At 39.1% G+C, this 27,996-nt stretch overlaps 1 protein-coding gene across 7 annotated transcripts in view; it reads right to left on the bottom strand.

Annotated features, from left to right (window-relative positions):
* The window catches only part of RET (ret proto-oncogene), a 142,515-nt gene that overhangs the window by 62,913 nt on the left and 51,606 nt on the right, over positions 1-27,996 (bottom strand). The window contains exon 1 of one of the 7 annotated variants that reach the window (XM_065551749.1): positions 19,380-19,500. The exons of 5 other annotated variants lie outside the window; for them this stretch is intronic. Coding sequence is in view for 1 of the 2 variants with exons in the window: in XM_024107225.3 (XP_023962993.1) it covers positions 15,250-15,253 (4 nt within the window). In the remaining variant the exon portion in view is untranslated. Of the gene's footprint in view, positions 1-15,249; positions 15,284-19,379; positions 19,501-27,996 lie in introns of those variants that run through there. One more of the 7 variants, XM_024107225.3, reaches the window with a different exon arrangement.

Here is a 27,996-nt window from a genome sequence, read left to right as displayed (position 1 = left end):
TGGGATAGCTGATATATTACAGTATGTACGTATTACAGTACATATCACTGCAAAGAGATAAATGCTTCCCTTTTTCAGTTAGGAAAAGGAAGTTTGTTGTTCATCTGTATAAAAATGTAAAAGCAAAAAAATTCTGAGCTAAAACTTGACCCACTGTAAGGTATTACAAGGAAACTATGCATATTGGATGTTTCAGTATGATGAGAGATTGATTCAGCCTACAGTTATGCCACAATAAACCAGGGCAAAGGGCCTGCAGCAGAAGAAATTCTGCCTGGAGAGAGGTTGCAGCAGTGCACCTCCACTCCACAGCTGCAGCTCTAGACAGAAAGGGGCACGCCCAGCACAGTTTAAGGTGTCCTGTAGCCCCAGTGTCAGTTAAAGCTGTCCTTCCCATGAACACCACGAGGGAGTCAATTCCCCGCTTATGCAAAGTAACTCCTCTTGTTGCATGTGAATCAAGCCCTGTACGTGGTTATGCCTTGAGCCTAGACAACGTCTTATAAAGTCTTAGCCAATACTCTTTGCTTTATGAGGACCGAAATCAGATTCTGCCATTACTTCACGGAGTGAAGTTTGTGCCGTTATTGCATTAGCAGAGCATAGCGCCAATGGGAGGACGGGCTCATGCTGCCATGGCTACATTCTATTTTTAGCCCAAGTATGTCTCCTCAAGCTGGGACTCACCCACAGGTCCAAGTATAGACATAGCCTAAGTTTATATCTGAACTTTAGAGAATTCAGTAGATTACTGGTAGCATTTCACCTGTAGCAAACATGTAAAAATGACAGAAGGGATAGTGAGTGATAGACTTTATTGTAATAGCAGCAATGTAAATGGAACACACATGTTTCATGCAATATGATACTTACAATGTCTCAGGAATTTTGAGGAGATAATGGTAGGCAGAAACAATCCTAAAGTAGAATACATCCCAGATCTGTTTCTGGGACACTTTTGTTGAACTGGCCTGATTTAATTTAGTCTAAATGTATCTCTCTCTCTCTCATTATTATTCGCTTCAGCAGCACTCCACATGCATTCTATTGAGAAAAACCTAGATATTGTGGCGGGGGGAGGGGGGGGGGGACCCTGAAAAAATGAAATTCATGTTCACAGGAAAGGGTCAGATTTGATTAATTTCCCATTTTAAAAAAAAGTTGAAAGAGTTTCAAAATTGTCCAAGTGTCCCATTGTAACATTTTCTAGACAAAGAACTTCAGTTTTTCAGAGCAAAAATGACTTTGTTTTGAAATTTATTTTATAGTAAAGAACATGTAAAAAATGCAAAATGTCAAAATTGAAATAAAACATTTCAAAATTACCAAACCAATACCTCTCAATTGACTTGACCCAAGCAATTTTTTTGGATTCTCAGTTTGCAAAAATTTTGAGATTGACATTTTGTCCCATTTTGGGATGGGAATTTTTTTTTTTTAAATCTCAAAAATTCTCACAGTACAGGAAAACTGTTTCCTGTCCAGCTCTCCTCCAGTCCCAACCTAATAAATATCAGTGAGAGGTGGGTGCCTAATTCCCATTTGTTCATTTGAAAAGTTCTCTCTACATCTTTTGGTGAGTTAGAGCAATTCTCTGTATTTCTAATTAATTTTAATTGCTATGATGTTGGGAGGTGTCCTTCCTCTATTTTAAACTCCACCAGGAAGGCAAGGTTGGGGTGCCTTGTTGCTGTGAAGCATCACCTTAAAAAACCAGTGTTAGTTAATCTTAAAATGTTTTTCTTAATTTATTTTCCCAGAGGTTGAGCATATATTTAGAAGTATGCAGCTTGACAGAAAGCAAATGACTATACTAAGTGCAATTTTGGCCAACATTGTTTGGATTTCTCATACCTCCATACCCCACATGATACTAGTTAATTAGAGAATATTACATATTCTATGGATATCGTGCATGGGACCAGGGCCGCCCAGAGAATTCAGGGGGTCTGGAGTCTTCGGCGGCAGGGGGCCCCCGCCGCCGAATTGCCGCCGAAGACCCGGCACTTTAGGGCACTTTGGCGGCGGGTCCCGGAGTGGAACAACCCCCTGCTGCCGAACTGCCGCCGAAGACCCAGAGCGGAAGAAGCTCCGGGGGCCCGGGCCCCGTGAGAGTTTTCCGGGGGCCCCGGAGCGAGTGAAGGACCCCGCAAAACTCTCGTGGGGGCTTGGGGCAAATTGCCCCACTTGCCCTCCCCCCCGGGCCCTGCATGGGACACACATGAAAGAGATGGAGAGAATAGCTGTAGATTTTGGCAAGTTCTTCAGAAACCCTGATTACTTCATTCTTTTGGTACAGGACTATGTGAACCATGTATGCAGTGCTGCTGTAGCCACGTTGGTCCTGGGGTATTAGAGAGACAACATGGGTGAGGTAATATCTTTTACTGGACCAACTTCTGTGGATCAGAGAGAGAATCTTTCGAGCTTACACAGAGATTTTCAGGTCTGGGAAATGTACTCAGAATACTAAATACAAAGTGGAACAGATTGTTTAGCATAAGCGGTTAACACATTCTAGGAGACCATTCACAGTGATGTGGTCTCAACATCTCTGCAGTCTACGGGAACCATAACTTTTAAGGGAACCCTATTTTTAAAAGGTTAGGAATAATCAAATATAATTGAACTTTTGGTTATTAAAGATCTGCAATATAGGAAAAGGGAACTGACTGCAGAATACACATCAGCACAAAAGTTACATCAATACAGCAGTTAATGGCATCTAGTCACATCTGGGTCAAATTTATAGCATATGCAAGGCAGCAAAAACCTCAGGAAGAAGACATATAAAAATGAACCATTATGTCCATTCCCATTCAGTTCTATATAGACATAGTTTATTTTGTGCTGTGTAAGTCTGGATCTCCAGTGACCTGCATCTGTTTTATTCTGGTGGCTAACCCTGGGCTGGAAGGTGAGGGGAGAGACAGGAAAAGAAAAAGGCTAGAATTCATTGCAGAAGGTTCCATACCTCCACTCTTTGCTTTACTAACAACCATCACTGGTGAAAATCATCACTTCAATGAACTTAGCTCTACATGGGAATGATGTATATCCACTGCTGTCTTTTCAGCAAAATTGTAAAGGGTTAAGTTTGCACAAAAATTATTGGACAATATGAGATTTTTTTCCCCTCAGCCTGATAATACACTTGAAATCAAGAGGTGAAAGGTAACCTACATTTCTGTGCTAATGTAAAAAAACGACACTGGGAACCCCTCAGCTGACTGATCTGCAGAATGATAAAGCCAGCATCTGGAAAGAGCAATAGAAATTCTGGTTCACAAATCTATAGGCCAGACCATTATTTCTGGCACTACCTGCTCAGGAAGTACTATCTATATTAGCCATTAGATGCTATTGAGACAATAAAAACTAGAATTAATGATTGCGTTAAATTGTATCTTCATGCATAAACCATGAGGACTCATCTAACATTCATCTGTAGGGTTAAACCCGGCAGCCTATCGACAACTTCAAGCATTGATTTTTTTATTTTTGTATGCAATAACGCAAATAGCTATTTTATAATTGAATTGCACCTATTTTTAGCATTACAAAGGATTTTAACGAATTTAATATTCTTTTGAAAATAGTTTTACTCACATAAGGCCTATTAAGAGGCAATGGGAACACATTTGGAGACATGGCCATACTGAGATTAAGTTTCAGAGACTGAGTGATTTGCTTTGAAAATGACCCCTATCTTTGCCTATGGTATTTTCACTGACAGGTTTGACTGCGTAGGTGACAATGAGAGAGAAAAGTTTACATTTTTTCCATATTTACCTGCAGGCACAAAAAGACTTATTTAGCTTTGAGTCAGTGTTTGGCTGAATTTCACTGGGAGGGATGGGACAGGAGATTTCACTGAGACAATGGATACAGTCATCTTAGTGTGAATGCACAGCTCCAGTCCTGGTATCGCACAATTCTATTTGCCTGACTCAAGAGTAAGGTGTACCTCTTGCAAATCTCTCTGAGTGGGGCATTTTCACAGTGCCTGGAGCACACACTGCAAAATGCACTGTAGAAGCCAAAATTTTCATATCTGGATTTAGGAGTTTAATTTTAGGCACTCACATATAAGTAGAGCTGGCTTGATTTTCAGAGATGTCGAACAACTCCAACTGTCAGTGAGAACCAGTATTGTTGGTGTCCCACACCTTCAGAAAAAGTAATTAGAGAGCTTATTTCTGAGCTTACCCAGGGATGTAGGTCCCTAATGGTAGGTATTCAGGTTTGAAAGCTTTGGCCAGGCATACTATAGATGCTTCTTAAAAAATAATTTGTGCTTCTGCTGCATAGAATGTGGCACCTTTCATCTGAGAATCTCAAAGTTCCAATGACTCTTAAAATACCTGTATGAGACAGGTAAGTATGCTATAAATCAGGGTAACAAAGAATTCTTAGCCAATCGGGAGCAGAGATCACAATTCACCATCTATCTAGCCATCATCAGGTTACCATTTTCTGTACACAACATGGAAAAAGGAGTGACTTGAAGGAGGTTTAACTGGTAATTTTAAGGATTTTGACTGGGGTGGAGGGTCTCAGATGAAAGGGGCTGTGTGGAAGAAAACATAAGGGTGCTTGAGGTTCTAACTTATTTAATTCAAAAAGAGTATGAGCTTCTAGACAGAGGACATTTAATAATATTACAAGAGCAATCAACCAAAGGCCACCCACATTTCAGCACAACCATTAGCCTTTGGCGACCCTAAATGAAAGTTGGTTTAAAAAGTGGCTGCCTAATGGAACAAAATATCAACAGTAGCACTTTATGACAACTTTTTTAGCAAGTGACTGAGGAATGGGAGTGAGAAGGGAGGTTGGCCAAGGCAGCATATGGACTTGAGCTGGCACTATCTCTGAACACCTCAAAAACTGTAAGCTATCTGGGGGAGAGGGAATAGATACTGTGCCCTTCCTCCCTCCATCAATAAACCACATTGAAATGAGTTACTCTTACCCTCTGACAACCCTGGTAATTAGGAATGTAATGCACACTACTATACTACTTTATCTGAATGATTCTTGACTCAGTATGCAATGTTGCAGCCATGCTGGTCCCAGAATATTACAGAGACAAGGTGGGTGAGGTAACATTTTATTAGACAAACTTCTGTTAATCAAAGAGAGAAGGTTTAAAAATTACACAAAGCTGAAGAAGAGCTCTGTGTCAGCTAAAAAAAAAGGTCTCTCTGATCAACAGAAATTTGTCCAATACAAGATATTACCTCACCCACCTTGTCTCTTGAAAGGACTTTCAGTCTAGGGAAAACATTTCACTGTATCAGACAAACTGGCTATAAATCTAATCACCTTTCATCGGTTCTTCAAAATACTGCATGATATGTTCACTAAGTCTCATAGATATTGGGGATTAAACAAGGTTTGTTTCCTTACTTGATTATGCAGGGCTGGATGAATAGTAAGAGGCATGATTCTAAGTCGTTTGCAGTCATACCAAAGCAAGACAATGAGAGCGCCTCTCTCCAGACACAAATATGTTTAATAATAGGAACTAGATAGGAAACAGAGAAAGTGCTGATCCTAGGATGTGATCCCACATTCTTTGCGAAAACTTTTGGGAACATCTCCAAGTTGTCCCCAACATCATCGGAACACACACAACCAAGACAGAAGATACAATTTCCAAAATCATGGTTTGAACTTATTTCATTAAAGATAAGACAAAGTGTTCTGGTCATTCCAAGGCCCAATCCACATAATACACTTTAACACACTTATTATTCCAATGGCACTCCTCATAGTAACAAGTCCTATGACCAACCGTAAATTTTGCGAAATCAAAACTCATTTTTTAATCTTGTTAACATTTTTAGATTACATTAGAAATTTAATTTAGCCTAGGCACGAACCTACATTAAAAAGAAGTCTATCTGTATAGCTGATATTTTGGAAGAATGACATCATACTGGGTAAAATTTTCACAACACACCTAAATCTCTTTTTAAATCACAATTTCCTTGCAACGGACTTAGGCTCTTATGTCCCTTAGGTACTTCTGTACCCAATATCGCAACGTTTTTGTGACTTCAGGACATAAAAATATTGGAGAAAGGAAATGACAGATGGTTCTGTATGCCTGAATTTATTTAACTTAGTCTTCTTCCACCTCTTCTTATTTCTTTTTATCATCTACTTCAACTGAACCACCAAAAAGGTTCTGAGTTCAGATTTGGTTTGTATTCTAATCTGAAATCATCAGCGCAATTAGATAGGCATTACTGGACTGGAAATACCATGAGAAACAAGGATTGTCTCATTTCATACTTCCTGCTTCTGGTTATGCTTGTTAAAACAAAACCCTGATATTTTGGTACTTGTATACTGATTGGAACTTTGAAATACAGGTGCATGTGAAAACTAATGAGAAAAACACTACACCACTTATAAGCAGCTATGAAACTGAAAAAAAAATATTAAGTTTGGATTCATGTCAGAGGTGAAGAGGCGTCTTTTCATTCATCCTTCAGATCAGTTCTCTCCATTTAGAAGTCTGCTGAACTTATTTGTACGGACTGCACGGGTCTGAAAATTTGATGTCTGAGAAGTCAACAAGATGGATTTGTCTTCTTCCTGGTCTGTTACAAAATTGCCAAACTAATTATAAATCTGAAAAACAGAAGATAACTGCCATCTAGTTATACCTACACTACAGCTCAACCTCCTCCTCTTCTATATTGCAATGAGATACAAGCTCTCAACTCATGTTGTACTTTAATTAGCTTTCTTACACATTTCCTCCAAAAAACAAATGATAGAATCTGGGTATACATTTTAGCAGCACAAGAAAACAATGGGTAAGTTTCACTAAATTACTGGAAATTGAGCAAGTTCAATTTATGCACAAAAATTGAAACCACAGGATTGGCTTATCAGTAGGAGTAATGCACACATTTTATGGGATGGACAGATCCCAGGAGGTGAAAACTGGTGAGTGCAAATTATTTATTCCAGTCCGACTGAAGTCAATGGCAAAATTCATTCACTTCAATGGGACAAGAATTTGTATCAATGTGTCACTTAAAAAATAAGTTATTTCACTAACACGGTCATGATTCATAAAACAAGATAATTGGGAGGAAAATATCACAACTGCATATTTTGTATAGATTTATACAAAGATGTGTACACACACATATCCCTGGCACAGGGTTGCATTACTATTATATATAATGGTTTCCCCCTATTTTCCCCACCACAGTATAGTGGGACTGATCCAGCACCTTCAAATTGAATGGGAGTTTTCCCATTGATTTTATTGGGATTAGGATCAAGCATAGTGTCATTTTCTGATCAACTCAGTGAGACTCTGGTCCAATGAGCGCAACCACTTCAAAGTAATTCCTCTATCAACAGCAGTCTATCAGGGCTCACAAACCTTAGATTAGTTATAACAATATTTCTCATATGTAGCTTTTATTTCATGGGAGCTTGAGCCATTTGCAACCCTGTAGCAAAATGGTAACATTCTATTTTCCAAATTACTGCACAATGGCCAAGATTTTCAAAAGTGACTAGCAATTTGGAGTCCCTGACTTGAGGCAGCTTACCACAGTTTCAGAGGGTGGTTCAGCACTTTTTGAAAATGAGGCTCCTTTTAGGTGTCTCAGACTGAGCATCCAAAAATCAGTAGCCATCTTTGAAAACCTTAGTCTATATACTTAGTGCCTATGCAGAGAGACCATGATCCTGTACTTCTATGCAGTGATATGGGAAATAACTCACACCACACTGCATTTTATTCCCACCTAGTCTCCCTAACTCTTTCTGTTTTCTCTGATTTGTATTGTTCATGAAAGACAGAGACAGCAGTATTATTGCTTCCTTACAACAGGAGGCAATCAATGAAAACTTTCTCTGTTGATGGTTGAAAATTTGCCAGGCAAATGATAATTATATGAATGTGCACGGCTCATAGGAAAGTGCTTTATTATTAAGAGATGCTATTCTCCTTCCAAACACTCAAGGGAGCTGTGAGACCACAGTTCATTTTTCAATGCAGGAAGTGGATACCATTGGAATAGTTTGCCTTTTTTTTTCCCTTTAAGTTGTGTGATTGTAAATCAAGAAAACATCCCACTCTATGCTATTTAATACTAGGTGATCTATGGGGTGAAACAATTGGGAGAAGGTTTGGGTAGCCTTTATTTGTACAGGTATTATTCCTATTTTAACAACACTGCTATGGCTGCAAATAAAAAGATTTAAGATCACCTGAAAGAAAGTTTGTATAGATCTGCATTTGCAACTGTAATATCTCAAGACATTGTGGAAGACCTACATTCTCTTAAGTGCACTGAAAACAATAGATCTAGGGCTCCTGTTACTATACAATAGAGAACCATTATACTGTATACCATGTTTATCTTAAAACTATAAATGCTATCAGTGAAGAAAGGAGAATATGTTCGAACAAAGTTTGAAAAAGAGGTGATATAATATTAATTGACTAACAGCATTGTGGCTCAGGGCTTCCCTTTACAACTCTAACAAATTAAAGATCAGTTTTTTTCCCCTTTCTTTCCACTAGTTAAATCAAACAAGCGAGCAGTAAAAAAAAAAAAAAAAAAAAAAAAATCCTGCACCACCTGTCATAGTGACTTGGACGGGTACATAATAGAGGCAAACTAGCCTCTCCCACTGCTCATGCTGCTACAGCTACACTTCATTGTTAGCACGCTAGCCCAATCAGAGCTCACATGGAAATGTCTCTTCAAGCTGGGATTTACACTTCCGGCTCAAAGTGTAGATGTGTCCTAAATAGAGATGGGGTTGGCAAACAAAGTTCACACATGGCTACAAACTTTTCAAAAGTGTCAAGATCCAGTGGTTTGGTTCAGGCTTCCCCCTCTGCTTATAAGCTCAATCACCTCATAATCTCTCTAAACACACAGGAGTAATCAAATATTGTTTCAGCTAAATTCCCTAATATACTGTTTACTGGAGTATTTTCTTTTCAAATCCCTTCACGTTGGTAGTTCCATCATCTAGTGGTCATATTTCTTAATTCACATATCTAAGGAACATCTCATATTCCCTGCCCCCGACCATGACAACATCAATAGGGCAAAAGAGACAAGAATGTATCATGCAAGTAGGTGTCATTGGAATGATGGAAACCAAAATAGAAGCTCACAAATGTACCTTTAACCCCTCCTGTTCACAGACACACACACTGAAATGACATGAACGCAGTGGCATAAACAAAATGTGCTATGGGTTTTATGCCCCAGCTGAGACTCAAGCACATTGACTTTTCCATCAGTGCTTTCCAAGAAATATACCTCCCTTGGGGTAAGAGTGAATGACTGGCTTCGCTGGTGCTTATTTCCACGATTAAACATGTAATCATTGACTCTTAACACAGCTTGCTTAAGATGTGATTAAATGGAAACGTGCTCTGTTATTAATGGGGATGCCGAAAAGAAAAAAGAAAAGAAAAGCACAGACCCAGCATACAAACATGTATGCCTTTCGGCTATCTTCCTGTGCTATGGCTTCTGATAAAATGTCTCCCTTTCATACATCTTCTCTGCCAACTGGGACATGATTTAAGATTAGAGCTGCAGTTTCTCTAAACTGGTACCAGGAGGAGGGAGGACGACTTGACAAACCAGCTTGATTAATTGAACTCCTGGGACTTACATGCCACTGGGTTAAACACAGGTTGGATTAGGAGTTTCAGGCAGAGGTTGCACCCAAAGTCACAACATCATGTTTCATATTTGGGCCATTCATTGTCAAAACCACCACAAACCACTGGTCTCAGTGTTTAACCGGGTTTTGCACCATTAAATTTTGACATGACAGCAGGTTAAATCAGATGACAGCATTCTTGACTGACTGAATTTTGGGTTGCAAAATGAAGGATGTAGTAGATAAAGGAATCCATATGGATCAGCACTGGAGGAAGCATCTGCACTCACATTCAAACCCAACTCTGCGAGCATGAATGATGCTGCAGATGGCTTTAGCCAACCACAATAGGCAGTTTTCACATATCAGTACGCTTTTAGTTTGACAGTGAAAAGCAGAGGACATATGCACACCTTTCTAAGGTGTCTGCAGCTTGACGATTGATGGCACAGTTATGAGGGTCAGTAACATTGAATACAGCATTTTGTAATGGTAGAAATGTTTCATAGCTTTTACATTGCTCTGTTCTGGAATAAACATCATCTGACAGGTTCTAATAGCAGTCTGTGGGAGAGCCCACAAACTGGTTTATATGAATGTAATAAGGCAAGACTGGGGAAGGGGGAACAAAAAACAAAAACCTGATAAACCATTTTATCCCCTTTTAAACACACTATCAATCTAGTACACATTGATTTCAAGTTATAGGACTGTATTCTGATTTCAACTACAATATCTTCAGTGGCAATTCTCTGGATTTACACCAATGCAACAGAAAGGCTGATCCCTCAACTGTTACCATACACTGGAACAAACATGGTTCAGCTGACCCAGTCTGATTAGGTGTCATATGTGCTGATAAGAATATATAGCTCTTTTCTTAGGCAATTGGTTTTCTGCACATTATAGCTGGCATTTTAGATTCTCATGGCTACAACTGACTTGGGGGCAGATACTCAATGTCAACTGTCATAGCACCACTGAAATCAATGGAACTATGCCAATTCATGCCAGCTAAGGATCTGCCCCTAAGTTTTAAAGCACCTCTTTGCATACTGCCTTTTAAAACTAGAAGTAGGTTTGTGGACCTGGAGTATTCCACTCTGACATTATGGCTACAATGTGGCAGATGAGATGATAAACAAGTTCCATTTGACATGTCAAAAAGTAATGCTCCCTTTTTCTTCAAGCAAGACATTTTATAAAAGCAATAAGGTACTGCTTGGCACGTGTTACCACTGCAGTAAAGGTGCCAAGATTATAGGAAGCACTCAGCCTTTGAACTCACACCTCAATAATGCACCCACGGTATGCCTTTTTGGGTTGCATGGCCCGTCATCTATTATTGCTTACATATCCAACCCGGTGCTTTAAAAGGAGTGAGCGCAAATAGACATAACGTGGATGCATTACTGTTAAATGAATTATAGCTCCAGATGCATCAGCTACATAAATCTGGGTGCCTCCACATATAACAGTAAGCACATACCTATGAGTAGGCCAGATATTTGCCTACAAAACCACTGGCAAGGCCTAAGTCATTTTTACTAGTTTTCAAGCAAAACTATCACACATTTTCTACTGGAAGAAAAGAACCTTTATAATTACAGCTCTATCAAATGACCAAGTTTCAATGTGATTATAGGGCCCAATCCAAATCTACAGAAGTCAAGAATCCCATTGACTTTGATGGGTTTGAAACTCAGGTCACATACATGTGTAAAAACAACACTTTACAAGTATTTATAATATTATCTACATACAAATTTTGTCATTTCTGCCACAAAATATTGTGAGGGGGTTGGAAGGGGAAGGCATGAGAGCAGGGGTTGTTGGGTACTTTTGGCTGAAAAATGTTGAAGTGTCATAAGCAAAAGCTGCCAATTTTAAAATTATGCCAGGGGAAAGGATTGTACCCCAATTTGGCAAGAAAAAAGCTCCTCTCCCTCAGGTATTAAGTTTAACACTACTTACTACACTAGGCACAAAATGGTGTTTAGTAATTAATATGATTTTAAACATGTTAGCTAACAAACAGTAAACACACCTCATTTTCCTCATCTAAGATTCATCCTTTGAATGAAATGAAACTTTGCTATAAACTGAGTGAAGCTCCACCATAAGAAGAGTGAAAGTCAACTGAAATGCACTGATGCAATCTGGGACTTTCACGCCACTATAAGAGGACTTTTATTATAATTGGCTTCCACTACATACAATTGGCAGAATCTTGACCATAATGGAAATTAATACTTCAATGAATGGCACATTTAAGAAGTGGAGAACTGTACCAAGAATGGCTCCAAATAGGCTACAGTTACTTTTAACTTTACAAATGTTTAATCAAAAAACACCTGCTTGAGTCAATGTCTAGTTATTTAATTGTTACGTACTGGAGTCCCTGGTGGAACTGTGGGGAACAATTTTATGTCTTTTTTCTCAGCCTGCAGACATCATTCAGTTCTTGAAGAAATGCCTGCATTGTTGGTTTTCTGAAGCAGGTTGTTTTGGGAAGTTGTGGCAAGCAGCAAAAGAGTTTGCTCTCTGCCTTAATCTCTCTAATCAGAGTGGACTCTCAAGGCAAAGTTGCTCCCTCAGACTGGGGCACTGGTGTTTGAGCTGAGATTCCTGAAACAGATTATTGCCTCCATGCTGTTTGAGCGCTTCTGTTCTAGGACCGGTACATATAATGTAAAATAAACAAATTGCATTAAGAATATCTGCAGCCTCCATGTCACTGATTTCTCCTTTAATAGGGCACTGACTTGGAAGGCCCTAGCATCTGTTACCAGGCCGGCAACAATAATTAAGCAATTTGAGGGCAGAAAACAAGTTGTACATTTATTTACAAGTAACAGTAAAAGTACTCCTGTACAAGAAATCCAGTGGTTTTACATTTACTTAAACCTGCAACAGCATAATGCACCCAGCAGGATTAAATACAAACATTCCAAAGGAACAAATCAATTTAACTCACCTTAGCCAGTGAACCATCAACAGAAGCGGTTTTCCACCCTCACTGTCTCTGGGAACAGGCCCTTAACCTTCCCCCAAAACCCTCTGGAGTAAGTGGCTTATGCAAAATGCCAGCATTATGACCAGATTTGGACTGTTTTAGATCAACGTGGGAGGAGCAAGTTCCCAAGAAAGTTTGAGATTAACACGTATCATCGAATGTCATCGGGCACAACACCAATCTTCTTAAACCATGTAATGTGTTTCTCTGCAGTTCAGGTAAAATAAATAATAAATAAATAAATAAATAATCACAATAAAAAAATCAACCATGTCTGGCCAGATGCCCTTTCCATGTAATTTGAGCCATTTATCATATTAACGATCTTGATCTTCATTAAAATTGTCAAAAAACCCCAATTCTGCATCTTTCAGGGGAACATTGTTTTATAGAAAAAGTCCAAGGTCAGTCAATCTACATACATCATTAAAAATGCCATTGTTTATTACATGCAATAATGTTCAACACTTTGAAGGTGTGCTGATATGGTGAGGGATTTCTAAATCTCACCAACCTCATGGCTCCCTGGTGGATAGAATTTTGATAAAAGACGACCTTTCAGAAAGGCCACATGGCTTTGGCTTTTGAATACCACTCTGAAATATCTGCCTTACAGGACTGAATATCTGCATATGCTCTCCATCTTGTATTGCTCTTTATGCCCTGGACTGGAAAACTTTATGTAGGATTTATCATGACAATGCAATGGTGATCAGCAATATAATTTTAAAATTAGAGTTTTTCATTATAGGTTAAATTTATTTTTCCTGAATAAAGCCAAAGCAGTGGCCAAAATATATGTCTCCTAGCCTGGGGGTAGGGAATGAACCCAGATAGCAGACCTCTACAGTCATTATTCCACTATGGTCTGGAATTTAGTGGCTAATGCACCTGTACACTATTTGTGCGGGGCAGTAGGACTCCACCTAAACATGCATCCACCTAAATATGGAACTTTTAGTCCTTTCTCCCAATACTGCACTTCTTGCCAGCATACTGGGGGGCTGGGGTAGAAAACCCCTCTGCAGCAAATGTGTCCACGATGGTTTTTACAGTTAAAATTATTATTAAAATAACTGAATTGCTAGATAAAATCCACCCCCGCAAACACACACACAATCAAAGGTATGTAGAGGAAAAATAATGACCAACTCACCAAGTATATTTGAAAGGGTTCTTTAGGCTTATTTTCAAAGATTGGAAACATTATTATTATTATTATTATGCTTGTAAGTTGCACTGACTGGTCATTTAGGTCCTGCCCCAAAGTCCACTGAACTCAGGGAAAAGACACCCATTGATATCAGTGGGCTTTTGGATCTGTGCTACATCTTTAAATTGCCCTGGAGACACTTAATATAGACCAAGAAATGTTAAGGCTTGCCTGGGAGCAAGACTCCCATGATGCTCTGCTGCTAAGACATCTTAACCTTCAGCATTTTTTTTTAAAGTTCTGTTACAGAATTTTTTCCCAATCTTAACTGCAAAATATGAAGATGGCTGTTACAGATATTTTACCACATTAACTGCAAAATGTGTCGGTAAATAACCTAGAGATAAGGAGAAGTAAATGCAAAACGGGAGGAAACAGTTAAGGGTTAGAATGATAAACAAAGAGAACAACAAAGGGTACAATTACACTAAAAGATCATAAGGAAATGAGATCATCTGCAGGCTGGACACAGACTGTCAGAGAACTGCAGGGAAGATCTTCCACAGCTGTTGGTAACTGTATGCCTCTCTATGTATGTGCTGCCTTTACTAACCGATAACCAGCAAATAAAATCAAACTGACTTATCTGAGGTTTATTATTAAACTTATCCAGATTTGAGAGAATCCCTCTTGCTAAACATATAATTGCCCTTAAAATTTCTATTAATGGTCAATTATAAATTAATTGGTTATGGATTGACAAATGATTATTTATTCATTATCGAAACATGATTAATACCAAAATTTTCAAATGTGGGTTACCTTTGTAACTAAACACCTTGAATGTTCAGCACTTTTGATCCCTTGATCTCAACATTTAGGGCCTTATTTTTAAGATATTTGTCCAAGGTTGACAAGATTAGTGAACACTTAAAATTTCAGCCTTTTATTTTTCAAATGCCATCTTAAATGCCAGAAGCAGAGGGCACTTGCCTGGAAAAGTTTCCTATTCATCACAGTTATTTCAAGCATGGCTTTTTATCTCTGATTGTAAATACAGTAGCATGGTAAAACCAAAATCCTGTCAGAGTTTGGACCACCAGGCTGTGTATTTGATTCTGGGATATTTTAACAATATTAAAACCAGGTATATAGCTGTTTTATTTAAACATCTGCTGCACAGCAATGTTTAAAAATAATTTTATTTCCAAGATTTTGCCCTTCATTCAACAAATGTTACCCTGGAAAGAAACGTGACCTCACTAGAAATGTTCCACTACATGTAATCACCCATCTACCAAAGATTCAGCATCATGCTGAATAGGTTAAACATTACATTTCTTTCATAAAGCTATAGATTTAGCACATATACACACAAATGCATTATATAAATGAAATTCATACATACCCATATTTTAAAGACAGCATATTCAACATTGCCTAATTACAAGAAACAAAGATTTATTAAATTGGTGCCTTAAACTGTGGTCATGTTTCATTTAAAGTGGGTTGGATAATAGCTACATCTTTTTAAATGTATAGGACACAATGTTTTCTAACAACAACAATTAATTTACCCTTCACAGTTGATAAATGAAACTGTCAACTGCTTTTTAGATGATCAATCAATACCCAATGCCAGGCCTGATATACTAAGAAACAAAGGGGAAGACTAAAAATTAATATTTCTAGTATTGAAATTCAGTTTGAAACAATTTACATTACTATACTTAAATGTCATTTGTGGGATTATACACATGCGTAAGTGCATACAGTTGTTCAAGAACATTAATTGATCTAGGAATTTCTACCCAAACAAATTCACTAGGAATATCAACAAACATATGTTGATCTTTAATCTTTGTTAGATACCATTAAGAAATATTTAATGCAAGGGTTAATACATTACAATGTGTGACAAAGTATGTGTATATATATATATATATTATATATATATATATATATATATATAAATACATGATATAATACACTATTGGGTGTGTATAGAATATTAGTATGGATTTTCTATATATACTCCTGTAATACATAAATATAATATATAAAACAGCAGTGTTTAGAAATGGTGTATGACAGTCATATACACCTAGCAAACATTCTCTACACTTAAGCCAATAAACGCCCCCTTCAAAAAAAAAGCTGACAAACACAAGGGTAAAAATAATGCAGACAGAAGTCCAGCAGCAGAGTAGGGGCTATCCAGTTCCCTGCTTTCTGGGAAAGGGCAAGCAGGTCATGGCCCTCAGAAACAGAGTACGGGCTCTTGAGATGACAGTGGCCGAACTGAAGGAGCTAAGGAAGACAGGGAGGTACACAGATGAGATTTTTGGGACACAGTAGAGCAGTCCCAATCCCCATTCTGACAGCTGCTGTGTTGCTGATGAGCATCAAAGGGGAAAGGGAACATCAAGCTGGAGCAGAGGGGAAAAAAAATCCTACAGTTGGGACCCACCTTTCAGATGATATCATGGAATCCTCTCACACGGAGGATACTCTTCCACGGAAGGGGACCCCTGTTATTAGGAAGAAAGATTATAGTCATGGGGGATTTGCTAATTAGAAAGAGATATTTGAGTTTGTGATGACAGAGAACTGGATGGTGAATTGCCTGGTGAGTGTCAAGACTGCAGATCGCTCGAGACATCTAGAGAGGCTTATGTACAAAGCTGGGGAGGAGCCAGTGATTGTGGTACATGTAGGTACCAATGACTTAGGGAAAAGGAGAGAGGTCCTGAAGGCCAAATTTAGGCTATTTAGGTCAGAGCTTAAAGTCCAGGACCTCCATGGTAGCATTCACTGAAATGGTTCCAGTTCCACGCACAGGGCAAGTTAGACAAAAATGCAGCGTCTCAATGCGTGGATGAGATACTGATGTTGGGAGGAGGAATTTACGTTTATTAGGAATTGGGGAACTTTTTAGGAAAGGAGGAGCCTATACAGAAAGTGATGCGCTCCATCTAAACCAAAACAGAATCAGATTGCTGGCATGTCTAATTAAAAAAGTCATAGAGGAGTTTCTAAGCCAAGGGCTGTGAGAAAGCCGACAGGTACAGAGGAACACATGGTTCAGACAGACGGGGATGATTCATTAAAGGGGATACTTATATCCTAGTAAAGAGAAGATGATAGAAAGTGATAAAGAACAGGTAGGAAATGAAGAGAAACAGTCAAACGAAAAAGAGATCCATTCAATTACATCACATGAAGGCAGACAACTAAATATTGAAAATTTTTATAAGTGCTTTTATACAAATGCAAGCAGACTAAATACTAAGATGGGTGAACTTGAGGGCCTGGTATTAAATGGGAATATTGATATGATAGATATCACAGAAACTTGGTGGAATGATGATAATCATTGAGGCATGGTAATGCAGAGTAGATTGCACTGGGAAGGAGGAAGCATTGTATGTGAAAGAAAGAAGAGAGTCAAATGTAGTAAAAATCTTAAATGAATCAAACAGTATCACAGAATCTCTATGGATAGAAATTCAATGGTTGATTAATAAGAGCATAGTAGTAGAAATATATGACCTGACCAGGATGGTGATGGTGACAGTGAAACGGTCGGTAGATCAGAGAAACTATAAAAAAAAAAAAAACCAGAAAACCCAGTAATGATGGGGGATTTCAACTATCCCCATATTGACTGGGAGCATGACACCTCAGGATGGGATGCAGAAATTAAATTTCTAGACACCACTAATGACTGCTTCTTGGTGCAGCTAGTCCTGTAACCCTACAAGAGGAGAGATTATTTTTGATTAGTCCTAAGTGGCACACAGGATCTAGTTAAAGAGGCAAATATAGCTGAGCCACTCAGTAATAGCAACCAATTTAACATCCTTGTAAGGGAGAAAACAACAAGAAAGCCACTCCAGTAGTATTTAACTTCAAAAAGGGAAAGTAGATAAAAATAAGGAAGCTAATTAAATGCACATTAAAAGCAACAGTCAGGAGAGTGAAATGTCTGCAAGCTGCATGGAAATTTTTTAAAAACACCAGAACAGAAGCTCAAATTAATTGTATACCCCAAATAATAATAATAAAAAAAAAACACTAAGAGGACCAAAAAATGCCACCAGGGCTAAACAGAGTAAAAGAAGAAGTTAGAAGCAGATATTTTTAAAATTGGAGATCAAATCCTACTGAGGAAAAGAGAAAAGAGCATAAACTGTGGCAAGTCAAAAGTAAAAGTGTAATTAGGTAGGCCAAAAAAGAATTTGAAGAGCAACTACAAAAAGTCACAAAAAATTAATAGCAATTTTTTTTTATGTACATCAGAAGCAGGAAGCCTGCCAAATAATCAGTGGGGCCACTGGACAATTGAGGCACTCAAGGAAGACAAGGTTGCTGTGGAGAAGCCAAATGAATTCTTTGTATTGGTCTTCACTGCAGAGGATGCAAGAGAAATTTCCACATTTGATCAATTCTTTTTAGGTGACAAATCTGAGGAACTGTTCCAAATGAAGACATCAAAGAGGAGGTTTTGGAACAAATTGATCAAACAGTAATAAGTCACCAGGACCTGATGATATTCACCCAGGCGATCTGAAGGAACTCAAATATGATATTGCAGAACTACTAATTGAGGTACGAAACTTATTTAAATCAGTCTCTGTTCCAGGTGACTGGAGGATAGCTAATGTAACACCGATTTTTAAAAAAAGGCTCCAGAGGCAATCCTGGCAATTACAGGCCAGTAAGCCTAACTTCAGTACCAGGCAAATTGATTGAAACTATAGTAAATAATAGAATTTTCAGACACATAGATGAACATGATTTGCTGCAAGATCAACGAGGCTTTTAAAGGGAAATCATGCTTCATCAATCTATTAGAATTCTTTGGGGGGGGGGTGTCAAACGAACATGGACAAGGGTGATCCAGTGGATATAGTGTACTTGGACTTTCAGAAAGCCTTTGACAAGGTCCCTCACCAAAGGCTCTTGAAAGAAGTAAGAAGTCATGGGATAAGAGGGATGGTCCTCATGAATCAGTAACTGGTTAAAATATAGGAAACAAAGGGTAGGAATAAATGGTCAGTCTTCATGCTGGAGAGAGGTAAATAGCAGGGTCCCCCAGGGATCTGTACTGAGACTTATACAGTTCAACATATTCATAAATAATCTGGGGAAAAGGGTAAACAGTGAGGTGGCAAAATTTGCAGATAATACAAAATTACTCAAAGTAGTTAAGCCCAAAGCTGACTGCAAAGAATTACAAATGGATCTCACAAAACTTGATGATTAGGCAACAAAATGGCAGATATAATTCAGTGTTGATAAATGCAAAGTAATGCACATTGGAAAACATAATCCCAACTATACATGTAAAATGATGGGGTCTAAATTAACTGTTACCACTCAAGAAAGATTTTGGAGTCATTGTGGAGTGGATAGTTCTCTGAAAACATTTGCTCAGACTGCAGTGGCAGTCAAAAACAATCCATTAGGAAAGGGATAGATACTAAGACAGAAAATATCATAATGACACTATATAAATCCATGATACACCCATACCTTGAATACTGCATGCAGTTCTGGATGCCCCATCTCAGAAAAGATATATTAGAATTGGAAAAAGTACAGAGAAAGTCAACAAAAATAATTAGGGGTATGGAACAACTTCATTATGAAGAGAGATTCAAAAGACTGGGACTGTTCAGCTTAGAAAGGAAGTGACTAAAGGAGGATATGACAGAGGTCTATAAAATCATGACAGGCATGGAGAAAATGAATAAGGAAGTGTTATTAACCCCTTCACACAACACAAGAAGCAGGGATCAACCAATGAAATTAATAGGCAGCGGGTTTAAAATAAACAAAAAGGAAGAACTTCTTTTCACGAACACAGTCAACCTGTGAAACTTGCTGCCAGGTGATGTTGTGAAGGCCAAAACTATAACTGGATTCAAAAGAGAATGAGAAGTTCATGGAGGATAGGTCCATCAATGGCTATTATTCAAAATGGTCAGGGATGCAACCCCATGTCCAGGTGTCCCTAAACCTCTGACTGCCAGAAATTGGGACTGGATGACAGATTGCCCTGTTCTGTTCATTCTCTCTGAAGCATCAGTTGCCAGCCACTGCCAGAAGACAGATTCTGGACTAGATCACTGGTTCTCAACCAGGGATCCGGGGCCCCTTGCGGGGGCCATGAGCAGGTTTCAGGTGGTCCGCCAAGCATTAGACTTGCTGGGGCTCAGGGCAGAAAGCCAAAGCCCCACCATATGGGGCTGAAGCCCACGGCTCCGAGCCCCGCCACCTGGGGCTGAAGCTGAAACTTGAGGCACTTAGCTTTGCAGGGCCCATTGAGGTGTGGGCCCACAGGCAATTGCCCTGCTTGCTACCCTTAATGCTAGCCCTGGCTTTTATATGCAGAAAACCAGTTATTGTGGCACAGGTGGGCCGTGGAGTTTTTATACTGCGTTGGGGGGGAGAAGGGGCGCTCAGAAAGAAAAAGGTTGAGAACCCCTGGACTAGATAGACCATTGATCTGACCCAGTATGGCCAGCCTTATATTTATATATTATGTAATGTGAACGCGAGACTACATCCTGCACATTGGACAAAATTTTAGGCTGAAATTTTCCAATACTAACCACACTCTTTAAAGGTCACTTCATATTTTGTATAGGCTCTGCTCTAGTGTAAATATTTTGCAAGATGTTCATTCTAATATGATCAGGAACTATTTGTGAGGCTCTGAATCATTTTTCAGATAGAAGCATATATAATATGGGGTTATTATAACTTTGAGCCTTTTTTTATTGTAAGAGCCAAATAAGATTTTTTTCTTCAAACGTTAAGGCCAGTTCCATAACAGACATTCACTGTCTTTTACCAAAATGCTCATCAGTATATCGGAAATTAAGGTGTTGAAACCTGCTGAGAGCAAAAGACATAAAAGTAAAAGTATCTCAATGTTATATCAATTCGTGTTTTTTTTTTTTTGACGTGGAGTGTCCAATTTCCAGGCAATAGAAAGTAATTGCTAACAAAATTATACTAAGGTATTTATCGTCTATTAAGTAAAAAATGTGTATATGCATCACTCTTCTCTGATGGACGGAACAGAACTACTCAAATGGGTCATCTGCCCCATATTGCCAACAGATAAAGGAGAGTCTCCTTTAGTTCAAGTGGTAGGTATCTAGACTTTTGGAAAAGAAGAATGATTTCTCTGTCTGCAGTTACCATAAAGGTGTGTGTGGTCCCAGGATGTAGCACACTGACAACTGTGAAGTTCCTAGAGGGTCACAAATATACTTAGTTTATTTACATGCTGGTGCTAACAGAGGACGGCAATTGAGGAACAGTAGGATTACAAAGTAGAAGAGAAAAGTACCAAATGAAAATGACAGCCTCTCCCCAATATGCTTTTCCAAAGCCCAGGGACAGATCAGACCCATATAATGTCTGAATCCCTAGGCACTTAATCAACCTTTCTTCACAGTGAAATTACTGATGGCCATTCAATAAGTTATTTCAAAGCAAAAGCAAGAATACTGTAAATTCTTACTATAAGTATGTTGATAATGGCTGATAACATTTCTCTGGTTCATGTTCATTTACTGTACAAGCCACATTACTATCAACATCCTCATATCGGACTCAGGCACGATATACTAGATTGGATTACATGCATATTTTTTCTTTATAGCGAACTCATTTTTATATGGATATTCAAATAATCTTTGGAATGCATTACAAGGAGGAGGAAGAACATGAGGAAAGAACAACCACACATCCTACAGACTTGAGAATGAAGGGCAAAAGCCACATCAATTTAGCTTTCCCAGAGCTGCAACAAAGAGCATGCAAGGGGGAGAGAACTAGAAAAATGAAAAAATACAGTAGTCCTGACTGCTCCGGGGAAAGGGGAGGAAAAATGGGCTACTTGCTTATTAGGATTTGGGTTATTTAACACTTGGAAGCAGTCAAACACTAAGGTGATGGGTGCCATCTTATAAGCATAACACCATCATAAGAATGAATGAAGGTTAGATAGGATAAGTGAGTGCTGAGTGCACTAGCTATTCTGGAAACATATCCATGGTTGGGTACAGAACCCAGATTGCCAATAAATGTAGAGAGGGATTTGGGTCAAAGGTTAAAGTTACATTAGCTGGAGCGGTCATTTGTATATTTACTGTAGTCCCCAAATGTTATTTCAAATTAAATTCAGAACCTGCCAACACAGCTTCTCTTGGCTCACTCTCTTTCAATATCTTAGGGCACCAACAATATCAAATACATTCTACCCCATACCATAGGTTTTGCCCTCCTCTGCTGGAATAGTGAAGTGGATTGTGACCCACAGAGAAACAGCCTTGGAAACTTAATTCTGGATGTTGGAACAGCCTCTTGTTACCAGCTGTGGAATACTGCATTAGGCCAGCTTTGGCTGCCCCCTTCTCATGGTCCAGTTCATAGAATCTACCTGCCTGGCCCAATGGCTATACAAGTATATGGCAGCTGGGAACTTGGGATAAGTCAGTCCAGCCTTGGATATCCCAGAGTAGGTTGTGCTTTTTGCTTGTTTCATATTCAGTTAACCAGGAGCAAATATTTAAAGAAGGCAGAGCCTGAAGACTTCAGGACCTCCCAGCTCTTCCAAAAAACAAACAAACAGCCAGACATGTCCAAGGTGTCCAGAGACAGCCCCTCAAAACTGCCCCTAAAATCCAGGGAAATGGTAAAGAAGGACCTGCCCCCAAAGAGGGGTTTAGAAGGCTCTCCCTCCACTTTCACTAGAGTCTGCATGAAGGAATCAGCTGAAAGCCTAGGACTATAGGAGGACTCCAGTGAGTCCCCATGTGAGGACATGAAGTGCACTCAAGAATTAGCATCAGCATTCACAGCCTTCCAAGGCCCATGTTGAGCACAAAGCCTCATATTTCCTTCTGTATCAGGCTGCTAGTCATCAACAGACAACAGTGAATGAATGAATGACAATGGATTATTTCCTAGAATAATTTATGGTAGCTAAGACCTCAAGCCTGCACACATTTACACACACAGTTTAAATGTAAGCATATGCCTAAGTATTTTACATGAAATAGCAACTGAAAGGCTTCAGTTGGCAAAGTGAAAGTGCACATAAGTCCTGGCTGTCAGTCATTAAATAAATAGCAATATTATAATTTAAAATTATTTATTATGCAGATAGAGTTATTAGTCCACGTATATGGATACACTAAATTGGTGCCTTCTAATAGGAACTCTATAGGTAAATTGTGATATCTGCACATATTACAGGGGTGGCCAAACTTACTGATCTTCTGAGCTGCATATTACAATCTTCAGAAGTTCGAGAGCCGGGGCGTGCTTGCTCAGGCTTGGGGCTTCAGCCCTGTGGTGGAGTGGGGGAGGGGGGACTAGGGGCTTCTGTCATGTGGAGTTGTGGGTGGGTGCAGGAGTGAAAGTAGTAATAAATTCTTACTAGTACGGGGGCCGGCTGTAGCCCCTGGAAGGCGCGGGGCCTCGGGCAGAAGGGGCGGGGCTGGAAGGGTCAGCCTCCCCCAGCCAGCTCATCCACGCTGCCTGGTCCCCACCGCCCAGGGCTCCAGCAGTGATTTAAAAGGGCCCAGGGCTCTGGCCGCTACCACGGTAGCTGTGGCTGGGCACCTCAGGCCCTTTTAAATCGCCGGCCCCAGGGCAGCTGCCCTTTTGCTCCTCTCATCCCCCAATCAGCAGCCTGGCTTTAATGTCGTTGCATCTTTTGCCTCCCCCGTCAGTGGCCCTACCGGTAGGGCTGCCAACAGGGGAGACAAAAGGGGCAGGGACGTTAAAGCACTGCCGTGGCAGTGCTTTAATGTGGGCTGCGTATGGGCTGGTACCGGCTTCTTACTGTGCCAGCCCATACCAGCTCACTTTCACCCCTAGGGGGGTGTCTCAGGGCTTCAGCCCTGCTCCTATTGAAGCCTCGAGCCCCAGTGGGTGCCTCCCGTGGGGCTGAAGCCCTGAGACTCCCTTCCCTGCAGAAGCCACTAGCCCCCCCACAGGTCATAAGCCCCGAGCTCCCCTAAACAGTCTGGTATGCGGAGAATGGGGGGACGGGACTCCAAGAGTCACACTTTAACTGTAAAAGAGCCACATGTGGCTCATGAGCTGTGGTTTGGCCACCCGTGACATATTACTTTACCACATCTTGCATTCTCTGGGCAAAAGCAGGAAGTGACAGATTGTCAAGCACAAAACATGTCACTGGTGTATCTTTAAACATTCCCTTGAATACTAGTAAAAGACACACAGCAAAAGCCCTGTGTAAAAAGTGATAGCTTCTGTTTTCTGACATTTTTCTGTAGGTTTATGATGATTAACTTTCTTACAAATTTGATTTATGTAATTTGCTAACTGATTAATCACTTTACTTTCTAGCAGTTCCTTCCTGCTTATTTCCAAAGAAACAGTCAATTAGGACTGTAATTAATTCTCTCTCTCTCTCATGACAGAAAAATTTGGAAGGTTGTGACCTGAATGTATATAGACAGCACTGATGGTTAATTTATAGCCCCCAGCCTGGTGCTGCTAATGCACAAAATTAATCCAAAACAAACCAAAAACACTATGTTGCTAGGGTACATAAAAAAGTAATTCATAGAGGAGAAACAATGGTTAATCCAGGCAGCAACACTACAGAAGCCTCTGCTGTTCTCCAATCTCAATGAGAAGGTTAAGGGGTGATTTGATAACAGTCTGTACTTACATGTGTAACAGAGATTTGGTAATAGAGGTAATCTAGGAGACAAAGGTAAAACAAGAAGCTGAAGCTAGAAAAATTCAGACTAGAAATGAGCTGCAAATTTTCGCCAGTGAGAGTAATTACACATTAGAACAATTTACCAAGGGCTGTGGTGGATTCTCCATCACTGCTAATTTTTAAATCAAGATTGGATGTTTTTCTAGAAGTTATGCTCTAAACCACCATATCAACCACAGCTATTGGACATGAAGGTTAGAGTAGATAATCATAGTGGTCCCTTCTGGTCTTAAAATATATGAATTGATCAGCAAATGTACTAAAATGTATGTTGCATTTCTACATGTTTACTACAGTTCTATCTCATCAGCTCATCCCACTTGCATTACAGCAGCTTTTAGATCTAAGTGAATACAAAAACAGATTTCCCCATTATCAGCTTAGCACCAACCATTCCAGAAAGTCCAGAGATCTGTTCCTCTAAGATGTATATCCTAGAGGTGCTTTAGGTATTTTTTTTTAGCAGATATGTTATGAAAAATTCATTCAAGTTAACTAAAAGTTATGCTGGCTGGTCAAACCTGTGAGATCTATCATACTTCAGGTGAAATAACACAGCCTTCTTTTAACACTTAGTGCAAAAGTATAGTAAGACAATTAACAAGTAGGTTTTGAAAAGGCAAGATGATGAGTTGGGCACTACTAACTAGTGAGGAAATGCTATTGGAACTAGAAATGGATAAAAGATTCCTGAATCTTAATTTGCAGATGTGGGGTGGGGTGGGGTGGGGGGCAGGAGAGCTGAGAAAAAGAAAGAAGAGAGACTTGGATTCACATTCCCATATTCACACCCGCTCTTAGTTCTGCATCAAATCAAAACTGGAAGACACTATTTCCTATTCAGATCATCAGAACAGTTGATTTCACTAGATTTCCACCATTCAAGATGAAAGATGTCCTAAAAATCTGAACTCTAGCCCAATTCAGCCTGAAAACCAACTTTCAATCCTTAGCCTAAACTAAGTTTTAATTCTAGTTTGGATCTGTACATGACCTCTTCAGACCATCCCCCAACTGAACTGATAATAAAAATCAACAAGATGTTCAACACTTTTTTTGTTGTTGAATCTCAATGAGAAAGAAAAACCCGGTTAACAAAAAGGCTGGCATTATCACAAACAAGATCCATTTACATGAACGGATGTGTATTTAAAATTGCTTAATATTCAGTCAAAATGTGGTAGTGGTAGTGTTAGAAAGGCAGTACTATTAAGTTACACACAAACACCAAGTGATACATTCTAAATCTCCAATTGAACAGTGAAAAGTAATTTTAAAAATTGCTTTAAGACATTACACAATAAGGATGAGATTCATCATTGTGATTCTCCAGTCATTCTCTAAACCCCATGTAACATGTGAGTAGTGCAGTAAGGTGAATTATTCATACTACGTATTGCAGCATTTGATATATTTTCAATTAAAAACCAAAATGTTAATTACCAATCAATTTATTGATAAATATTTAAAATAACCACTTTGGGGGAATAATTAAAGTTAACTTCCCACTAGTATTTTTTCAAATAACCAAAACAGACCTCCCACTGAAATTTGCTATTACTCTTTCCAGGAGGAGAACAGCCTTGCTTTTTTCAATAACTTTAACAGAGTTTATTCTAATTCCTGCTTTCCTGGACAACATTTTTGGAAAATATGGGAAATTGCTTCCTTGAACAAACCTCTTATGGGGAAAATACTACTAAATCCATGTTCTTTGATACTGGAATAACAAACCAACCAGCCACCTCCACCACTTAGTAATAAATCATTCTATTCTTTGTTAATCTTAAAACTTTTACACTATTCAGCCTTACCAGGATTATATCTTGATATGTGCATCAAAGAAATGATAGTTATAGGTGTATATAGACAACATGTACTTATAGATATTGTCAAACCACCCATGTTAGCTGCCAAAATTAACAAATGAGAACCTAAAGAGTTAATAGCTACACAGTGCAAAACTGCAATTTACTTTCATTTAAGAAAGAAAATTTTCATCTCCACTGTTACCTGTATATCTTGGGGAAAATTATGGCGTGAATAGTGCTAAACCTTTCCCAATAGCTTTTAAATTTGATTTTGGAATTAAAGTTGCAGTGAATGTAAATGCAATGTTTGGCAGTTTTCCAGATTAGTTTAACTAGTAAGGCTTTTCATTGAAGAAATTTTTTTCCAGCAAAGCTCAGACGTTAAGACTTTTTTTGTTATTGTTTTAAGGATATACTTTGGGTTACAGTATCCTTCAGCTGAGTTGTTTGCTTGGATTTTATCAAGAAAGTGCCAGGTGAGGCGATAAATGTTCTTGTAACAACCTGAAGAGCTTGAAAATCAAACCATCCCAGGAAAAACTCACATGTATGCAGGCTGGGAACATACCAATGGGCTCCTGATTTTATCGGCACTTATTGCAATTAAGAAAGTCTATCTCCTGTCAGGAAAGCATTCAAATAAATTGTCCACCGCATTGATCACCGTTCCACACCACTGATCTAACACACAATGCTTCAATAGCTAGGGAAGTACAATGTGGACTAGGACTGCTGATAACTGCTTGAAAAACATACCTTCTGGGGGAATCTTGGTCTTTTGGATCATACAACAGTTTAGCTTTGCAACTTTAACAAACCTGGGAATTAAAGAGATTGCCAAGGAGCTGGAAATAAGACAAACATTGAGCCTCACAAACAATCTGAGACTCCCACAGAAGCATTCACCATGGAAAGATTACACTATGTTATTTCCTCCTGCAAAATAAAGACTATTTAAAGCTGGATTTAAAACTTATGAAAGAACAACAAATCTTATGACTTCAGGCTGGTCTTGCTGTACATTGCAGTGTAATAAATCATTAGAGCAACCTTGTTCTCATATCTTGTTCCACAAGGAACACAGACTCAACTCAAAGAAATTATAAACATACCGTAGCCCTACAATACATACAAGCATTGTGGAGGTCATGTAATCAATTGCTTAAGATGCAGACATAACAGGTGTACAACTGTGTCAGCACCAAAGTGCCCATGAAACCCCATCACATAATGTTTTCAGTTCATCCCCGCTTCCTACTTCCAGACTTTCCGACATTACCATTATCTGCATGTAGATTGGTTACTCACTCCTACATTTTGACAGCAGCAGAACAGCAAGATCAATCATGATTTGTCACATTTATTTATAAACATATTTATGAATTTATATACTGTATTTTGTACAAACAAAAACACATGGCACATTTCGTCATTTTTCACTGGCATCTGTTGTTTTCCCAAAATCCCCTTAAATATTCTCAGCCAGATCCTCACCTAGTATAAATTGTCACAGCTCCATTGACTTGAGCGAAGCTGTGACAACTTATACAAGCTGAAGACC

The sequence above is a fragment of the Chrysemys picta genome, chromosome 7, assembly GCF_011386835.1.
Source record: "Chrysemys picta bellii isolate R12L10 chromosome 7, ASM1138683v2, whole genome shotgun sequence".
Lineage (NCBI taxonomy): Eukaryota > Metazoa > Chordata > Testudines > Emydidae > Chrysemys > Chrysemys picta.
This window is presented reverse-complemented; position numbering and strand designations above follow the sequence as displayed.